This window comes from Lepisma saccharinum, chromosome 10 (assembly GCF_977018435.1).
Source record: "Lepisma saccharinum chromosome 10, izLepSacc3.1, whole genome shotgun sequence".
Lineage (NCBI taxonomy): Eukaryota > Metazoa > Arthropoda > Insecta > Zygentoma > Lepismatidae > Lepisma > Lepisma saccharinum.
The window spans coordinates 68,389,170-68,407,635 of record NC_139238.1 but is presented as its reverse complement, the minus strand read 5'-3'; the positions used below and the strand labels follow the sequence as shown (position 1 = coordinate 68,407,635).

Here is an 18,466-nt window from a genome sequence, read left to right as displayed (position 1 = left end):
GAATTGATGGGTCATCCACTGTACAGTCCTGATTTGGCACCCAATGACTTCTTCTTGTTCCCGAATGTCAAGAATAAATTGCGTGGACAACGATTTTCGTCGGCGGACGACGCCGTTGATGCGTTCAAAAACCATATTATGGAGGTGTCTCAAGAAGATTGGAAAAACTGCTTTGACAAATGGTTTGAACGAATGCAAAAGTGTATTGACCATAAAGGAGAATACTTCGAAAAACAATAAAGCAGTTTTCAATGCCAAATTCCTGTTTTTTTTCATTGTTAGGCTCAAAATATAAATAGTGACCCTCGTAGTAAAGTGCCTTGACTGTAGCTCAATGGGGTGACAAGCAGATGCCTGTGTTTCCTTGCTGTTACATCTGGAGAAGGATTCATGGGGCCATTGGCCCACTGTACCCCTCAAAATTTATTTTTTCCTAACAGACTTCAATATAAAAATAGTTCCAGTGCATGGAAAACACAAGTAGCGGAGATATTTGATCCCAAAGTATGACCCACGTAAGTAAAAACAGTTTGCTAACACTCCTAGCCTAACAACATAAAATTATAGTTGCTGTTGTGGGATGTCATGTTGTGTGCTATACTCACTTGCGCAAAGTCTTCGGGGTGTTCTGCTTCACAGTAAGGTAAGTAACAGAAGTGCTTTACTTCACAATAACAAATTTCCACCTACTTAAAAACAACTAAAAATATTCATAAACAACATAATCTTAAAATACGGTGCAAAAATATTTCGCTTTCATGTTCAGACCTGATTTCTAAATATTTTCTTCAGTTGTATCATACACACAATCACTCTTAATTTTTGTCAAGTTATTTACTTCATTTACTAATTTGTATTTAATAAATTAGTTTAAGATATGGTTGGCAAACAATTAAAATACTGGAAGAACTTCAACTTTCAATTTATAACATTATAATAACGCAGTCATACATACGTTACGGCGCTTTTACTCCTTACTATAATACATATTGCTCTCCGATACATAAAATGTACATTTTAATACACTTCTAGAGCACATAAATGTTCATGCCAGTCAGTAAAATTCTCACCTTTAAAATACTCTTGATTGTTACCTGTAACTTTCCCGTAAATATAAAATACCCGCTCGGCAGAATCCAACCTGCCAAAAAATTGCGTAGGCTGCACTTGTTTTTTATTATTATTATTACTACGGACGCGATATACATATTGCCAGAAACTGTTTTCCTTTTTGTAGATTACTCTAACCTTAATAAGTATTGCAGTGGTTTAATGTGCGCCCCACCATTTCACTGTGATAACCCACGTCACATTCGCAACAGTGCCTGAGGAGTAAGAGGCCCCTCGTTTCTGACATTAGCAATTTCCCCTACTTCATATCAGCTTTCACAGTGCACCCTACTTTACTTGATAAGTCCCTATCTGCACGTCAAATGGACCATAAGGTGCATTTTAATATGCAATCGTCTACTTATTGCAAGATTTGAATATGTCCAATAAAATTAGTATACTGTTCAATGATTTACACTTACCCCGTTGCACCATGCACGTCTTTCCATGAGTCTCTTGCTTCCGCACGGTACTTTTCTTCCCCTCCTGCACATAGTCTCGACCTCAGCAGTTCTTCGCAGCTGTCAACAAACGTGAGGGACGATAAACGAAAGGAAAGAGTGGTGCGCGAGGCAGATGGTGGGAAGGAAAAGGGTCTTTATAAAAAGGCAGAAAAAAATTGTACAACTCGAAGGAAAACTGACATACGTCTCTGGGAGTGTATAGAAAGGTATTCGTACTTTACCAGTGGATGGTCATAAATAAAAATTACGTGGTTTTCCTATATAGTGTTGCGATTAATACAACAAATTTTGCAAATAGAACAAAAATGCGAATAAACGCAAATCTACAGCAGAAGTAAAATAAAGAACTTTAAATGCCCTTAATATATATTGAACCGTGTATTTACGTTCGGTAATAAGTTTAAGGTATGTTTTAAACTTAAGTTGTCTTCGAGTACCAAGTATTGGTACAAGAATAAGATATAAACAAAAATTTTGTAGCGATTTTATAAGAGTACAACTAGCTATACTTATTTTAAAAAAAAGAAAAATTATTCGGGACGTGTTAGTTTCAAAGAAACTAGGAATTATGTTTCTTCGTACGGGTATTGCCACCTGTTTGTATTAATAATCTTAATGTAAACTTAGTAATAAAAGTAAGCTTGTTCTCGGTCAATTTTACAGGCCGTCATTATCATAATCTCCTGTCATTATGTAGCTTTCCATCTCGTTGTAAAATAATAATTTTGATACCTCTTCACATGTGACTGGCAAGTCAGATAGCATTTTTAAAGTTTTAAACCTGGATTTTATATTTTTGTTGCTTCATAGCTCAGTGGTAGTAATGCACATTGCATAAAAAGCAATTCGATTATTCTCAACACACCGATGCTAGTCAGTACAGTTATTAGTGTCTTACATAAGTTCAAATTATTCATTATTATTATTACTTGAAATTATACCAACATCATTATTAGATATATGTAATACAGTCAGTCATTGTTGGGTAAGAATTTACAATATAGAGAAAGTCTCAAATTTCTTTAATTTTCGGTATACTCACTAATTTTGGCCTCCTAATCACGAATCTGTTGTAAAAAACCGGGGGTCACGTCTGGAAATTGTACATTTTGATGAAAAATTGTTTGTTAGCGCCAAAAACCATCCACGGGTAGCCCCACAAACCATTGACGTTAGCCCCATAAACCATCCACGGGTAGCCCCACAAACCATTGACGTTAGCCCCAAAAACCATCCACGGGTAGCCCCACGAACCATTCACACGAGGTTAGGTTAGGCCTGTTAGGTTAGGTTCCATTAGCACTCATTTCACCCCTAAATTCATCGAAAAAATAGGGATCGTACTAGAATTGAACATCATAAATCATTTCCTTGTAAAACAACAGCGTGGTTGGACACAATGACAGGAGATTACATTTTTGTTCGTAAAACTACGCATATACACCTATATATAAAAAAAATTCAATCGTTTTTTTTTCAAATTTTCAGACGTGACCCCCAGGTTTTTTCAACAGATTCGTGATTAGGAGGTCAAAATTAGTTACTATACCGAAAATTAACAAAATTGGAGACTTTCTCTATTGTAAATTCGCTCCCATTGTTGTAATAAAGCCTTGTACTGAAAGAGGCAGAATGTTCCCAGAGATGCACAAACTATATAATAGCTAACCATTGAAGATGATCTTAGCTGGTGATGAAGGCAACATACAGATACATTGGCATAGCCAAGTAATGTCATGGTGACAGTAAGTATAACCTTGTGTTTTCTAAGAGAAAATAAAACTGGAACCTAGTCCTATATTTTGTGTGGTTCAGGCTATATAAATTGGACTTTACATACAGTGTACTTAATTGTTTCAGTGTCATCTGTCACCATTTTCATCAGGGAGAGAAGATTCATAAGTCACCACAGGTACAACATATGATTTTCAGTTAGTCATTGTAGAATTTGTCAGTAAATTTCTTGCTTCTACACTACTTACTTTAATTGCAAGACTAATGAATAGGGCTCGGAAGTTGAAGACCTATAAATTGCCAAAAAAAGACCTAAAAATGGAAAAAAGGACGTATAAATGTGATCCAAATTAATTAATAACTTCATTTTAATTACATATTTGATGAATAAAAAAATAAAAAATTCTGGTGGTATGGAACATGCAGTGCGAAAAAACTGAAAGCTTCAAAACGAGAGAAAGTTGCCACTTACAGAGCGACCTTCCAGACAAGTTACGGTTAAAGGTCCTTGTACCGTACCTGCTTCAGTCATCCAAAAATGTTTTTCTCTCGTTTCAGGGATGGTTCAAATATATTTATTTTTATTATTTCTTTACTACAGAAAGATTGTTTAAGAGGTGATGAACTGATGATGATTCGAATTGAGAATGGGCAGTAAAAACTTAGTCGAAAGAAGGTGAAGTTGCAAAAATAAAGCCCTTAAGACCAAAAAAAAGGCTAAAAAAGAACCAATTCGCCAAAAAAGGCAGAAAAGGACAAATAAATCCCACCTTTTTGTGGCCTACAATGACCCAAAATGAACATATATTATATTGGTCTTTTCCTCAACTTCCGACCCCTACTAATGAATATGAAAGAGTTGTCAGCTGACTGAAAATATTAGAATTATAGAGGCACCTTTCTTTTATTGAGAAATATCAGCTGGAATACTTTAGAATGGAAATAAGTAACCTGAATAGAAGAAATGGATTTGAATGAAACAATGAAAGCATTTTTTAAATGCTCCAAGCAACTGCTTGTCCTCTAAAGAGAAACTTTGCACGTAAAAAAAAATATGAACCAATGGCAAATGCCACTATTTTCCTCTAATTTTCACCACAATTTTATAGCTAAATCAGGATTTGTTAAAAAGATAGATCAGAAAAGATAAAAGCAAATAGGCTACAGAAACCAAGAAAGTAGTTACCTGTCACAGTGTTTCCTCTTCTATGTCTGTCTGGCAACTGATTTTATCTTTTCTGACTTTACCTGTGTAACTTTTTTACCTTTAAATCATGTTTTGAGCCCAAATCTTATCCAGCCAGATGATGTAGTGAAAAGTAGGGAAAAATTAGAAGTGCATTCCAAAGTGTTCTTTATGTATGTGAAAATATGGTATGATCCTCTGAACCTTCTTGAGAAACTGAAATAATTTGCATGGTTTATGAAGATAATTTTGGTTATGGATGTTTACCGTTGTCTTTAGCTCGCAGAGATGTGTTATTGTGAAGTCAAGTTCATCTGGGAACGAGTTTACAATACCAGACCACTCTCCAATTTCTTTGAAATTTTGCCTACTCACTAATTGTGAACTCCTAATCACGAATCTGCATGTAATAATTGGCGGTCGAGTATGGAAATCGAGAAAAAAACCAAATAAACTATGTTTTCTTAACGTAACGTAACCCTACCATAAGAACAGCAGCTCCACGGAACATGCCATTTTCCCTGAATGGGTGTCACTTATCGTACAACACTTCATGTTAGGCAAGACAAGGGAACGCGTCTCTTAGCAAAAATATTAATTTGTCTTTGTATTTATGCTAATGGAACCTAACCTAACAGGCGTAACCTAACTTCGTAGGCATTCCTCATCTGACGTCAATATTCAAGGTAGCCAGATTGTTGTGCGTAAAGGAAGACCATTAATGAATTGCGAAAGAAAGATGGTTCTGAATTGCTGTGTATGGACAATCACCGTGGTAAATCGCAAGGTTATTTTACAAGTTCTACACATAAATGTACAATTTTAACAAGTGACCACCAAATATGAACTACAGGTACATCATCAGGACACCGAAATTAGTAAGTAGGCAAAATTTTATAGAAATTGTAGAATGATCCGGTATTGTAAACTCATGCCGTTCATCTGTTATCTCAGTATTGTACCTTACCATGAAGCAGAACACCAAGAAGGCTCCATGCAAGTAAATGTAGCATAGAACATGACATTCCACAACAACAGCTATAATATTACGTTGTTAGGTTTGGAGCTGATATCAATTTCTAGCATGTTCTTTTGCTATTATAGTGTGCATATAAAAGGTTTTTACTAACAAAAGCAGCAAAAGTACTTCGAGATTTCAGGTTTTTACTCACGCATGCCATACTTTGGTATCAAATATCTCCATTATTTGTGTTTTCCGCATGCTTGAACCAATTTTTATATTACATAAAACATCAAAATCTGTCGATTAAAACAAAATTCGGTACAAGTTTCATAGATCGGAGACCCATTAAAATTGGATATTTTGTGTTTCGCATGGTTCGTACTTACCAATTGTGTATTGCGGAACATAGTTCAAGATGCCATTATGCTTTTTACATGAAAACAAACGCAATTTTTCACATTCAGAGTGCTTTTTTTTATTCCTTTCTTCGCTTCCGGAACACACAATATGGTGGGCACATCTTGACTCACATTGTGGGTATGCAGTGTTTTAACCTTCTTCACCGAAAAATACCTACTATCGTTTTCGTCACTGGTGGAATTATATATTATGCACGGGTAGCTGACATATAGCCTGGGTAGCTGACGGATAGCCCCACAAACCATTCACTGATAGCCCCACGAACCATTTCCGATAAGGTTTGGTTCCGTTAGGCAAGCATAGTAAAAAAAAAAGGGGGGGGAGGTTGAAACACTGACAGGGGCTTACGTCATCAAACGACATGCTTGTCGTAGAGCAAGCAAATGAAAGCAATGGCAATTGTTGCGTCAGTGAGATATTTCTCTTGAAGAATGCATGATTTCCGGGTCAAATATATTCCACGATGAAAGAAAATACCTGGGCGAAGGTTGTAAACCTTGGAGAAACTCATTTTTGTAAGTAGTGTCTTGTGTAAAACTAAAGAAATGTGTCTCCGATGCATGAAACTTTTACCCAAAATTTATTATAATTATCGAAGGAGTAGAGTGGGTCAACGTCCTCGTATAAGTTGGCCTCTATCTAATCAGTGGCAAATATAGCCATTCTCCAATAATGAGAGCACTTCAAGAATCTAGCTGAAAGTTTCCAATTTGCATAGTGGTGAATTTTGCAAGAAACACTAAAAATCTGTGTGTGTGATATTTTGAATCTAGGCTTGTATGCTCCAAAGATGAGATTTGATTAATTACTGATAGTAGTGAGGGATTAACAGAAGACAAGCTACATTACTAAGTTTACATTAAGATTATTAATATATGCTGATGTTGATACCATTATAGATATTATGGAAAAATTAATAGATAAATTCAACCTCACTTCCACATGGTGCATCCCCCTTAGCTGCAGTGTTGCAGGCCTGGACTACACATAATGTGACAGATGGAAATAGCCTAAGTGCTGGCGCACCCACAATATTAGTTTCAATCAATCAAAACAGATAAAATTATGAGCTAACTGCAGTTTATGTGCATAGTAGTTGAATTTCAGAATTAATTCATACTTCACTGCTAATTAATCTTAATTTTGTAATCACAATAACACCTAACATCATGTAAGAGACCAAATTCACCATTAGATGAATAGTGTTACAATTGCTTGTGCATTGATAGTGTGTTACATATTAATGAATGGGCCATAATAGCTGCCCTTACATGTTTCTTCTTCACCCATATTTTATGTTTAGCCTGTAAGAACGTGCATATGGGTAAAAATACCCAGGCAATTTTGAAATACATATTTTTTTGAATATTTCCAATGAGTACCTGAGGCAAACCTTCTCAGTGCCTTTCCAGTGAACTCTTCCAACTATCAGAACCTTAAATCGGCTGAAACTTTGTTAGTTCTGCTCTCAGGGCTATAGAAACAGTGCCTGGGTAAATTTCACACACTTGTATGCACATCCTTTTCAGTTTGGTATTTCAAAATGTTAAAATGCAATGAAATTAGTGTAATTAATAAAGATATTATTATTTGCATGCTTTAAAACAATTGAAGGGCTCGGGCGTAAAACATGGTAAGTGATATTTTGGTCATTTCTGAGTTCATTAAGAAAAAAGGTTATTAGAAGCTATACTGTAGATAAATTGTTTTCGTGTTGTGTTTACCAATTTCAGAAAGCTTCACTGAGTCCAATGCAAATTGTATGACATGGCAATTTCACTTGAAAATTGAAGGATGGCATATTTTACTTAACCAAAATGTCACTTACCATGTTTTACACCAGAGCCCTTCAATTATAATTTAGACTTAAGAAGTAATTTTCCTTGTGGGTAATGTTTACCATCATGTATTGTGCTGATTTAAAGTAAAGGTAGCTATTATTATTATTTTTTAAATATTTGTTATATAACAGTGATAGCTAATCATTTTCTGTAAAATATTTTTCCACAGTTATCATGGAGTTTGCAGATCTGATTCCCACCCCTAAGTTGGATGGTGTAATAATGCATGGTCCCTTTCACAAGCCCGTTGACGGAACTTTGTGCATTACTGGACACCACTTAATTTTGTCATCTAGAAAGGAAGGAGTTGAAGAATTATTGGTATGTCTATTATTATTATTTTAATAAAAAGCTAACTAAGTTTTTGTACACATGTATTGTATGCCCAGTACTTGAATATGGATATGACTGCAGCAACTAATAGCCATATGGTAAGAATCGAAACACTTCTGAAAATTAATTGTGAGGATATTGTGTTAACACATATGCTCCCATAGATATAGAACCTCGTATGCATGAAGTAGGCTAAGTTAGGTAAAATGTAGTGGTATCCCACTCTGGGGACATAGTTACATTTTCAAACCACAGATGTGTTCCCACTGACACCTCAGTACAGCAGTCAGCTCACGAGAAGATGCCCAAACAAAGGGAGATGAGGGGTGGGGGTAAAGGAAAGGACCTGTTCATTTGCAGATTGTAGAGGTAGCAGCAAGTCTTTCGTTGAGGTCGAGTGTCCTTTTGGAAGTGCGTAGGAGTTGATTTGCGTCAATCACACAGCACATGTGTCTGCGGCAACAGGTTGCTTTTTTTTTTTTTTTGTGTCCAAAAGAATTTTGTATTCCTTATCCTGTGTTTTATATAGACTGTATTTCAATGAATTTAATAAATAATATACGGCAACGACTATAGGGTTACCAGATGACAAACTTTAAAAAAGAGGACATTTTTAGATTGCAAGAAGTTAACTTTCGACGAAGATGCAGCACTTCGAACACACGTTTTGTGCTTACTGATTTTTTGGTGAGCTTATAGATCACACACCCCTGTAAAACAATTTTACACTGTTTCTATATAACTAATGATAGGCCTCATTGTGGGCAAATGTCTGAATATTCTAATATTTATTCACTATGCCCCATGGGCAGGTTATTCCATGGAATGAAGGGAATGAGTTATTCCCTTACAATGTAGAATTATTAACTGTGTTTATGTGGTCAATTTATTTTTACAGTTTCATTCAAACTATTCTTCTCATGTAGTCGTATCTACTTCTAAGGGCTGTTGTAAAAACCACGAGACGTGTGTCCTTGTCGTGGCCAGACGACTATGTTCGTGTCGCTCACCCTCGGCAAAGGGAAAGAGAGCATTCGGCATTCTTCGTAGATCAGCTTTCTCTGTCTTCGGCATGGGGAATGCATGACCGCCACTCATTTCAGTGTCGCAGTTTCTTTCGAACTAAATCCACGTAAAAAGAAATATTTTGCAATATTTTCTTCATTTACAGCAAATTTTGTTTTCTCAGTTATCCCAGTAAATTTCATGTGCGGTATTTCTGGAATTTGTATGAAAAACGTAGGTTTAAAATCATACTTAACATTTGACCAAATCAGCGCGGTTCAATTGACTCGAAGGGAATGAATCCACAGAACTCATTCCGAGTCTTACTGTGTGGGTGAGAGAGTAGGTGGGTGCTGGAAACACTCTTCGTCCAGGGCTTAAGATCAAGAAGTTTTGAACAGAAGAGAGGGGTTATTTCTGGTGGTAGATCAATGTCCGATTTAGACTCTACCAGGTGTAATAAAGAAGAAAAAAATGTGTTCGATATTTTAATCCAGACCAATGTGGAATAATAGGTGGTTGCAGAAGAGCATTAAAACTCTACTGTTGGCTTTGGGTCCCATTTTCAAATGAGTTCTTCTCCTAAGTCCAATTCATGCATAGACAGGCTAATCGGGGCTGGACCTACAGTTTAAAATGGGATCCAAACCTTTATGTGCCTCTACCAGGTATCAAACTCTGTATCCCTTCATTACAAGGCGACAACGTTACCACTCTACCGTCTGGGAGGACCTATCTTCAAATGAAAAGGGTGTGTGGAGCAGTTCAGGTTTCGATGACATGAACAATTTACTTAAACATCACAGCGTCATCAACAAACTCAAATCCGCGCCGAAATTCTCCTGACAACATTTGCAACTACGAGAATAAACTTGTAAGATCAACAGCGCAAACTGGTGACAATGAATCAAAAATATAAATCAAAGTTTTTTACAATTAGTAGATAAGAAGAATTCAAAAAGAAGTGTTCCTGAAGATACTTTCTATTCTTTGAAATTCAGTTATGGTCAACATTTGACATTGCTCGTCACAGAAGTGAACTAAGTGTCACTTATTCCTCAGATTAATGTATCTCGATGGGTAACCTTTGTTTTACTTGAAGAAAAGCTTTTTTGAATTGTTCAAGTTAAGTTCATTGGTTTGAACAATTCCCATGTCTAGTGCTAGTGCTGAACGATCTTTTCATCATTTCACTGAATTCACTGTTAATGTAGAAATACTCAAGGACAGTAATTGAGAAAAAACTGCTAAAACTGAAGTGAAAATGCAGAAGATAAATTCTACAATTTAGTGATAGAAGAATTCATAAAGGAGGCATTAATAATAATAATAATAATGCTTTTTTAAATTTCTTACGACATGTGCTTCCGGTGCTGTAAAAGTCACGGACCACCCCGGCTATGCCCGTAATGTTGTACGGTTGTGAAACTTGGTCTGTTACTTTAATAGAATAACATAATTTGACATTTTGCCTCGGAGTTGTTTATTCCAGGCCTAAAGTCAGGAAACCCTTTTTGTAAGTCGTCACTATAAACACATTTGTATTTTGGAATGGTTCAGATCACTGATCGACAGAACTTCACTTTTCCACTACCATGTAAGAACTAAGAGTACAGTAGTTAAAAATTAGCGTTTATTTCTGAATTCTGTCATGAATCTCAAATCAAAGTAAGCTGGGGCATATCACATATTCTTACGTATTGTTAGAAACTTGCTGCTCACCAAGAGTTGCAATAGATGTCACAAATGCTTGGAAATCAACACACTCACACTGCGAGCGGCGACAACAGAAGAGACGCAAAAGTTCAAAAATTTTCTTTGTTGGAAGGAAAATTTCTTGTCTTTGCACTTGCAGTTGAGAGTGTTGTATTTCTTTACTTTGAAATTGAAAACTGAAACAATATTAACAATTATTTACAAATAACATTTTCTTGCTAATCATGAAGTTAAGCAGTTGTCTTTATCCCAGAAAAGAGGACATTTCCAAAGTTTCCTAAAAATACCCTGACCATTTTTAGGACCCGAGAAAGAGATTTTGTCTGGGGAAAAGAGAACTTCTGGTAACCCTAAATGACTTGCATTGTTGCACCGGCAGTGAGCCCACATGTGTTTCTCACTCAGGGTGCACTCCCCTAACCCTAATAGTGGAGTCGTCTGTGGCTACGTCACTTCACTTCCATTGGAGATCATCCCCTGAGCGGTCAGCTGTATCATCCACCAAATCCTCCCATCTCATACTTGCAAATTCTGCAGCCAAGGACCCACCATTTTGACTTAGACATCGGAAAGGGGAGAGGTTCAGTTGACCCCCTGTAAATTGGCACCTCGTTCATTTCAAGTTACCAAAAAAAGAAAAAAAACTTCTACTTTTGATGTTATTAACAAAGTTAAGTTCATTATTATTCGAACAGAATAACGAAGTAAAAAATGCATTAAAAAGAAAAAAAAATTGAGTGTAAAGTACAGGAACCAGTTTATGTTTTCATCTTCTGCCATTTTAACCAAAGAATAAATGTTTCACAGTTTTCAAAATTCCAAAAATCAGTTTTATGTGAGAGGGCACACAACATAAACACTATGGCAAAAGTTTCCTAGTACCTTTTAAAGGTTTTTTTTTTTTAACTAGGTGTATAAAAGTTAATAACAAAATAGAATAACTATATATTTCGGTACACTAACTGTGTGAAATGTAAAAAAAAAAATAATAAATAAACAGTTGTGCTGGATATTCGCTATTTGGTGAATCAAGTAGAAAAGTCTTCCCACACATATAATAATAATAATAATAAATTTGGAATGAAATTTGTTTGTTTTAGTTAGTTAATACTAGTTAACATTTCTACTATTCAAAGATTATGAATTGCCTGACCCCCACCCTCTTACAAAAATGTTTGCTGACACCTATGCACTACACCCACAAGAAGGTGCAGTGTGTTTTTCAAGCACCATTGTTAGTGAAACTAGGTGGTCCTGCAGTAGTTTTCTTACTTCTCTGTAGATGGCAGTAAAGACTAACTCTCTTCTGGTCAACTGGTTAAAATGGTTTATTTCTACGCCAATAAATGGCATCTGACAGCAGTTTGAAGTCAACCATGCTTCGAATGTATACGTGTACTTCGAACTGCCATTAGCACAAAATTCTGCAAACATACATGTGTATGTTGTCCCACCTTGAGCGGTTAAAAAAAGATAGAAGATGCTTGACAACTCTGAACTAGCCTTTGTTTGTTGGTGTGTACTACACCTCAAGATTTATTGCACAATACTCTCCAAAGCTACTAGGATGCTACTTGGATGTATGTACAGAATCTTATCTTCCTATCTTTTGTAGCTTAGAAATAATATTATTTTGTGTCAAATGCTGTTATAATGTGGTTATGGCTGTGCTGGGTATTTTACCTCTCTGCTAAGGAGCTGGGTAAAAATGTGTTGAAACCTGATAGTAAATATCAGAAACATAATTATGAGGAATCATACCGGTTTCTTATTCAACTAAGACTGGTAGAAAGTAGGTAGATGTAAATGCTTTCACAGTAATCATTTTAAGAAAAAAGTGCCTTCTGGTTTCCTCAGTATAAGAGTAGTCAAATATCATAACAATAGTAAAGAATTCATTGAATGTTTGATTAATGTTTATACTTGAACAAAGTTCTTAAATACAAAGTTTTTGGGGTGTTCTTGTGCCAGCAAAGTCATTTTTGAAAATCCCTCTCTTGAGAATGGATATTCCAAATAGCCAAAATTTTGGGGGAATTAGAATATGTTTGGAATTCCTTGTGGACAATTATTACCCTCATTTTGTAAGTAAATATCTGAATGTTTAGTGTCTTTTCCAAAGTAAAACCTATTGGAGTAGGCCAATGAAATACTTGAGTGAAGGAAGTTATTAATGATTCATAAAGGTTCTTCAAAAAGCATTTGTTATTTTATATTGGGTCAGTAGAATATCAGTTATCACTATTGGGAAATTATATCAGTATCAACAAAAAATTCATATTGACAACTGAATACTGTGTTGTTGTACGTCCATCTGCACTGACTTTGTTGGAGAGCTGATTAATGTTTGATGTATGCAGATTTTTGAATACGCTACAAGATTTGTGTAAACATTTTATTAATGTTGCTAATTCACACCACTTGTCAGTCAGGTACATTACTTCGGAACGTAATGCATTAACCTGTAAGGAACATGATAATGTCAACTCATCATCTACGAAAAGTGGAGATATGACAAACCAGCATTCAGCCAGCGATATTGACCCATCTCTAAATTTATATTCATAAAAGACAAAAACAAAATACCAGAATTGTACACTCCGTCAAATCGTATCGAAATGTATTGTATTGTGTAGTAATCGTAACTGATCCCTTATACAAATATTGTTTTATAACAACATAAGCCGAAGTAGAGAAACTTTTAGCTAGTTCTTATTTTCTCCCTTCAATTTTTAGATTCTGCATCGAAACGTAGATTGCGTGGAGAGAAAGCCAAATGGGTTTCTAACTGGAACCGTTACTATTAAGTGTAAGGACTTTCGCATCATCCACTTGGACGTAAACACCTATGAGGAATTTGTCAATGTCGCCAACTCCATTGAACGGCTATCATCTCTAAGTAAGTATAATTTGCTATTTTAGAATCTATTAATGACATAACAGAGTTTAGATTTTAAATATATCATCATTAGAGCTGTAACTTTGTATTTTATTAATAGTCTTGGGAGTAAAATATTTTAGTTGCATAGGGCCTGTAACTGTCTGTTGCATTCCAGGAAAGGATTGGAGATAGGGTGGGATCATTATGCAGGGTAAGCCTAAAAGAAATAGACAGTTTCAAAGTTTTACAGAAACAAGAGTTTTAATAACATGTCTGAAATACTCACATGGTTGGAAGATTTGATTTGATTTGATTTAGTTTATTTTACTTCGCGTTTTGTGCCTCTTGGCTAATTTGCGAAGATGGGGATGAGTGACGAAATGATGAAATTGATGAATGGACATTCACAAACAACCAAGCCCGACCGGGATTCGAACCCGGGACCCTTGGCGTCGCAGCGCGATGTGCTAACCACTCGGCCACAGGGTCGGGCACATGGTTGGAAGAGTATGTCCTGAAGTTTACATGGATAAGTTGTAAGTGTTCGTGTATGACCCTTTTGTAATACGACAGATATCAATGCGATAGTCCAGTTCTTCCCAAACACGTCTCAGCATGCACAACAGCAGCTGTTGTGATGAATTGTTTAAGATCGTCCACACTTGTAGGAAGGGAAGGAACTAAAACTGGGTCCTTAATGTATCCCCACAAGAAGTAATCACACGGTGTTAAACCACAAACACACAAAATGGCTTTTCTACCTGGCTAGCGGGAATATTGCTCGACTGACTTCAAGGCCACTCAAATGAGGCTGACATCACGAAAGCAAACAAAAAGTGTAGGTCATATAGTTGAAGACTTTCTCTATAAAACAGGACTAAATGCTTCCTGATAAAACAAACAGTTTTTGATTTATGAAACGTTTAATCTATTTCTTTTAGGTTCACCCTGTACAATGGTAGCAATAGCATGCAATGTTCATTGGACATTATCTGTTGTCTGTTGCTTTTAACTAGACTTATTCTATAGTGGAACCACATGCAAAAGAACCTGCGTAGACCTGCGACTCCTGAACATTGTACTCCTGCATGGAGGAAAGGGGCAGAATGGAGCATGCTTCCTTATGGCCCTAGTTGAATGGATGAAGGGGAATGTGCGCAAAGAATTTTGGCCGAAGGTTCTCTTGTTTGTGGTCACTCTGTAAACTACATTTTGAGAGAGGATCTCTTCTCTCATCTTCAGGTTAACAAATTTGGTTTTTGCTGGTGGTAGGAATTGAACATATGGCAGACCTTTGATTTCACTACAAATCCAGTGCTCCTACCCACTAGCTAATTGTGCAATGAAGAATTCTGTACTAATTTCTGCTCCAATTGTGCTTCTATTTATAATTTTTAAGGAGAGGGAACCATATTTGCTTTAGTTCTACACTGGGATGACTTGGAGGGTTTTGGCACATTGCTATATCTTTGATTATCCCTGGTTTACAATCTAGTTCTTTGTGTAGTACTGTTATGTTGCTGCACTGAATTCTATGTGATTCCTTCCACACCTTTGTGTGTGTGCTGCTTGTGTTCATCTATTCTCTTCTGTAGACTGTGTTCTAATTGCAACTGGCTTTCTCTGCTATATTCTGTGGAACAGCCAATCAGAGCGAAAATTTTGTCATGTGAAGATAATTAATCTGTGTTTGGCAAAGGAAAGTTTTTTGTCTGTGGTTTCTGAGTGTTTGCTGTTTCTTTACACTGCTTGATGAAAGAAAATGTGCATTCATGTTCAATAATATCTTAGGAATTTATCCAAAGTGATGAGATTTGTGCTCAACAAATGTGATTAGCCTGTAATGAAAATCCTTATATAGGGTGAGGCAGTCAAACGGGAAGATTTAAAAAAATTCACAAAAAATAGAGAAAGCAAATATTTGTTAATTTTTGAACATGAATGTACTGTACATGAGTTGAAATTGCTAGTGTACCTGAAAAATTTTCATTTTTTTGATATGGTGTCAGTAAGATTGTGTCCTTGGTTTTGCACACATTGTCGGAGTCTCAGAGTAAATCCGCCCATGACGTTGCAAGAGGCAGTCAAACGGGAAGATTTCAGGAATGGCTGGCGGGGCGTGGTTGTGGGTTATGAGAGCGAGGGGCATGACCTTGAGCGGTAACACAGTGACGGTAAATGCTGGACGTTATGCTGACATATTGGTAACATTTTTCCTGCCTGTCCTTGATGACTATGACCCAAACAAAGAAACACTTCCAGCAAGATGGTGCAACTAGCTATACTGCCAGATTGTGTATGGATGTGCTTATACTCTCATTTCATGGTTGTCGTATCAGCACATTTGGCGATATTCAGTGGCCTGCCCATTCACCCGATTTGCCGGCTCCTGACTTTTTCCTTTGGGGTTACCTAAAATCCAAAGTATTCAATTACAACTATCTCAAGAACCAGGGATAATTTGAAGGAGCCAATTCGACAAGAGATCCACAACATTCCATTAAAGATGCTACAAAGCGCCATGGGCGGATTTACTCTGAGACTCCGACAATGTGTGCAACACCTAGGATGCCATCTTACTGACACCATATTAAAAAAATGAACATTTTTCAGGTACACTAGTAATTTCAACTCATGTACAGTACATTCATGTTCAAAAATTAACTAATATTTGCTCTCTCTATTTTTTGTGAATTTTTTAAATCTTCCCGTTTGAGTGCCTCACCCTATATTACCAGTGCATTAAATGTTTGACATATTTAGTTGAAGAAAATAATTTTTTTTTTTTTTTTATGAATGAATCCTGCGAATCTCATGCATGAATTTGCATACCAGAGTTCATTAAAAGCTTGTTAATTACACCTTCATTACCATATTTTCTTTCAAGCCAATTTGTAACCCATGCTTTTTCTTAATTCTTTATAATATTTAATTGCAGTCGTATTTATTCTCCTACTCACTCGTCCATCTTTTTAGCTTGTCTGCTCTGTGCAATACCTTGTGGGAACAAAAGTGTAATGACAAGTACAGTAATACAAGTATCGTGTGAGGTAAAAACTAGTGGATGAGCCAGTACCACACAACAAGTCCAAACCCAACTGGAAAATCCAGCAAGAGATCTAGCCTTGTGTGACTCAGGCTTAAGTCCAATTTACCAAATCCTGATTTCATTCCTGTGACTTTCTCATTTTGAATACTTAATTTGAAAAGGGGTTGGAGCCTTAATTGTGCATGCAAATGTTAAAGTTAAATTTCATTTGATATTGCAAAACTATTTCATTATGTAGTTTGTAGATGATCCATAACATATTGTGACGTTGAGATGTCCTTTTCTAGGTACAACAAAGTTTTAAGTGACATTGAAATTTTTAAAAAATTTCTTGATTTATTTTTATAGAATGGAATCATAATTTCTACAAAAAATCAACATAATAATATTAATTTCTGCTCCTGCATATCCAAATGGTTAACACTCTAGACTTAGATGTGAGCAGTCCAGGTTCGATTCCCAGTGCGAGCCCCAGAAATTTCGGTGTTGACCCAGCATAGTGAAGACAATTGGTGAAATACTTGGGAAAAAAAAGTTGCAGACTCCAGTCTTGAAAGACAGAAAACATCAGTCATGGGACTCAAACCACTGACCATATGTCACCAATGAAAAGAGCTGCTTGGTGGGCCCTGACCCTCAGAGGGCTGTTCCACCACAAGTTTAGTTTAGTTGAGTGTTTTTTAAATATGAATTAATCTTTAGCAAAGAAGGCTTCTTTTCACGTGCAAGTCTCTCAGCACTGAAGGTATCCAAATGTTCAGTACTGTTCCAAAAGTAAAAGATGAAAAACTAGTGTGTTCATTTTGTTTTCATATCACAACCTTATTAAATTCATAATTTCCACTGTATATACCATGTTGCTTTTATTTCAGTTCAAACTTGAAAAATAATTGTGGTGATTTATTTTCTTGTAGATGACCCTAGTCGTCACTACCCTTTCTTCTACAGACCAATGTATCCAATTCTGGAAGATGGTTGGACAGCCTTTCGGCCTGAAACTGAGTTTTCAAAAGTTGTTCAGTCTGATGAATGGAGAATTAGTTACGTGAACAAGGACTTTGCTGTAAGTAATTTTTTATGATGGGTAACTATGCTTTAGCATATACTGTGACTGAAAATTGTACGTAACACACTAATTTGACTTGGCAGTGTTCAATAATCTACCAAAACTCCACAGGTTAAATCAAAACATTTTGTTCCATTGGCAGAAAAAATGCCTGACAAATACCTTTATATTTTTTTTATTTTGTGCCATAGAGTAAAACAAGAAATCTTCATACCTAATGTTAAGCATTTATTTGATAAAATCTTCATACAATTTTGTTGATACTGCACATTCATTATTTCATTGATGACTTCATCACAAGTGCAATGTCCATTATTGCCGGCCCGAGTGGCAGAGTGGTTAGCACATTGTGCTACAATGCCAGGGGTCCTGGGTTCGAATCCCTGCGTGAGCATGGGTGTTTGTGAGTGTCCATTCATCAATTTCATCATGTCATCACTCATCCCCATCTTCACAATTTAACCAAAAGTGGCACAAAAATCGATGTAAAATAGAGCAAATCAATCAATCAATCACTTTGACTTTATTTTCTGCCTCTTTACTCAGTACCAAGCTGTTTCCATGCTCATGAAGGGGAAAACTACACAACAAAAGCAGATACATTATACTTAACCTTGTTGAATTTTTCAACAATGAAGCAAAAAAGGGGAGTTATAGCTACATGGGAACACTTGCACAAGGGATGGGGAAAATTTTG

General features: G+C 36.2%; 2 protein-coding genes across 11 annotated transcripts in view; one reads left to right on the top strand and one right to left on the bottom strand.

Moving 5' to 3' along the window:
- Positions 1-1,611, bottom strand: part of Zmynd8 (Zinc finger MYND-type containing 8) — a 215,154-nt gene extending 213,543 nt beyond the window's left edge. For 6 of the 8 annotated variants that reach the window (XM_083129884.1, XM_083129887.1, XM_083129879.1 and 3 more), the window contains exon 1: positions 1,533-1,611. The gene's annotated coding sequence lies outside the window, so the exon portion shown is untranslated. The other 2 variants (XM_083129882.1, XM_083129880.1) reach the window with 2 other exon arrangements.
- The window catches only part of LOC145993932 (myotubularin-related protein 9), a 68,337-nt gene continuing 51,438 nt past the window's right edge, over positions 1,568-18,466 (top strand). The window contains exons 1-5 of one of the 3 annotated variants that reach the window (XM_083129889.1): positions 1,568-1,780; positions 3,435-3,486; positions 7,889-8,040; positions 13,510-13,672; positions 17,618-17,766. In XM_083129889.1, coding sequence (XP_082986015.1) covers positions 7,894-8,040; positions 13,510-13,672; positions 17,618-17,766 — 459 coding nt within the window. In that variant the 5' untranslated portion in view covers positions 1,568-1,780; positions 3,435-3,486; positions 7,889-7,893. Of the gene's footprint in view, positions 1,781-1,830; positions 1,980-3,434; positions 3,487-7,888; positions 8,041-13,509; positions 13,673-17,617; positions 17,767-18,466 lie in introns of those variants that run through there. The other 2 variants (XM_083129888.1, XM_083129890.1) reach the window with 2 other exon arrangements.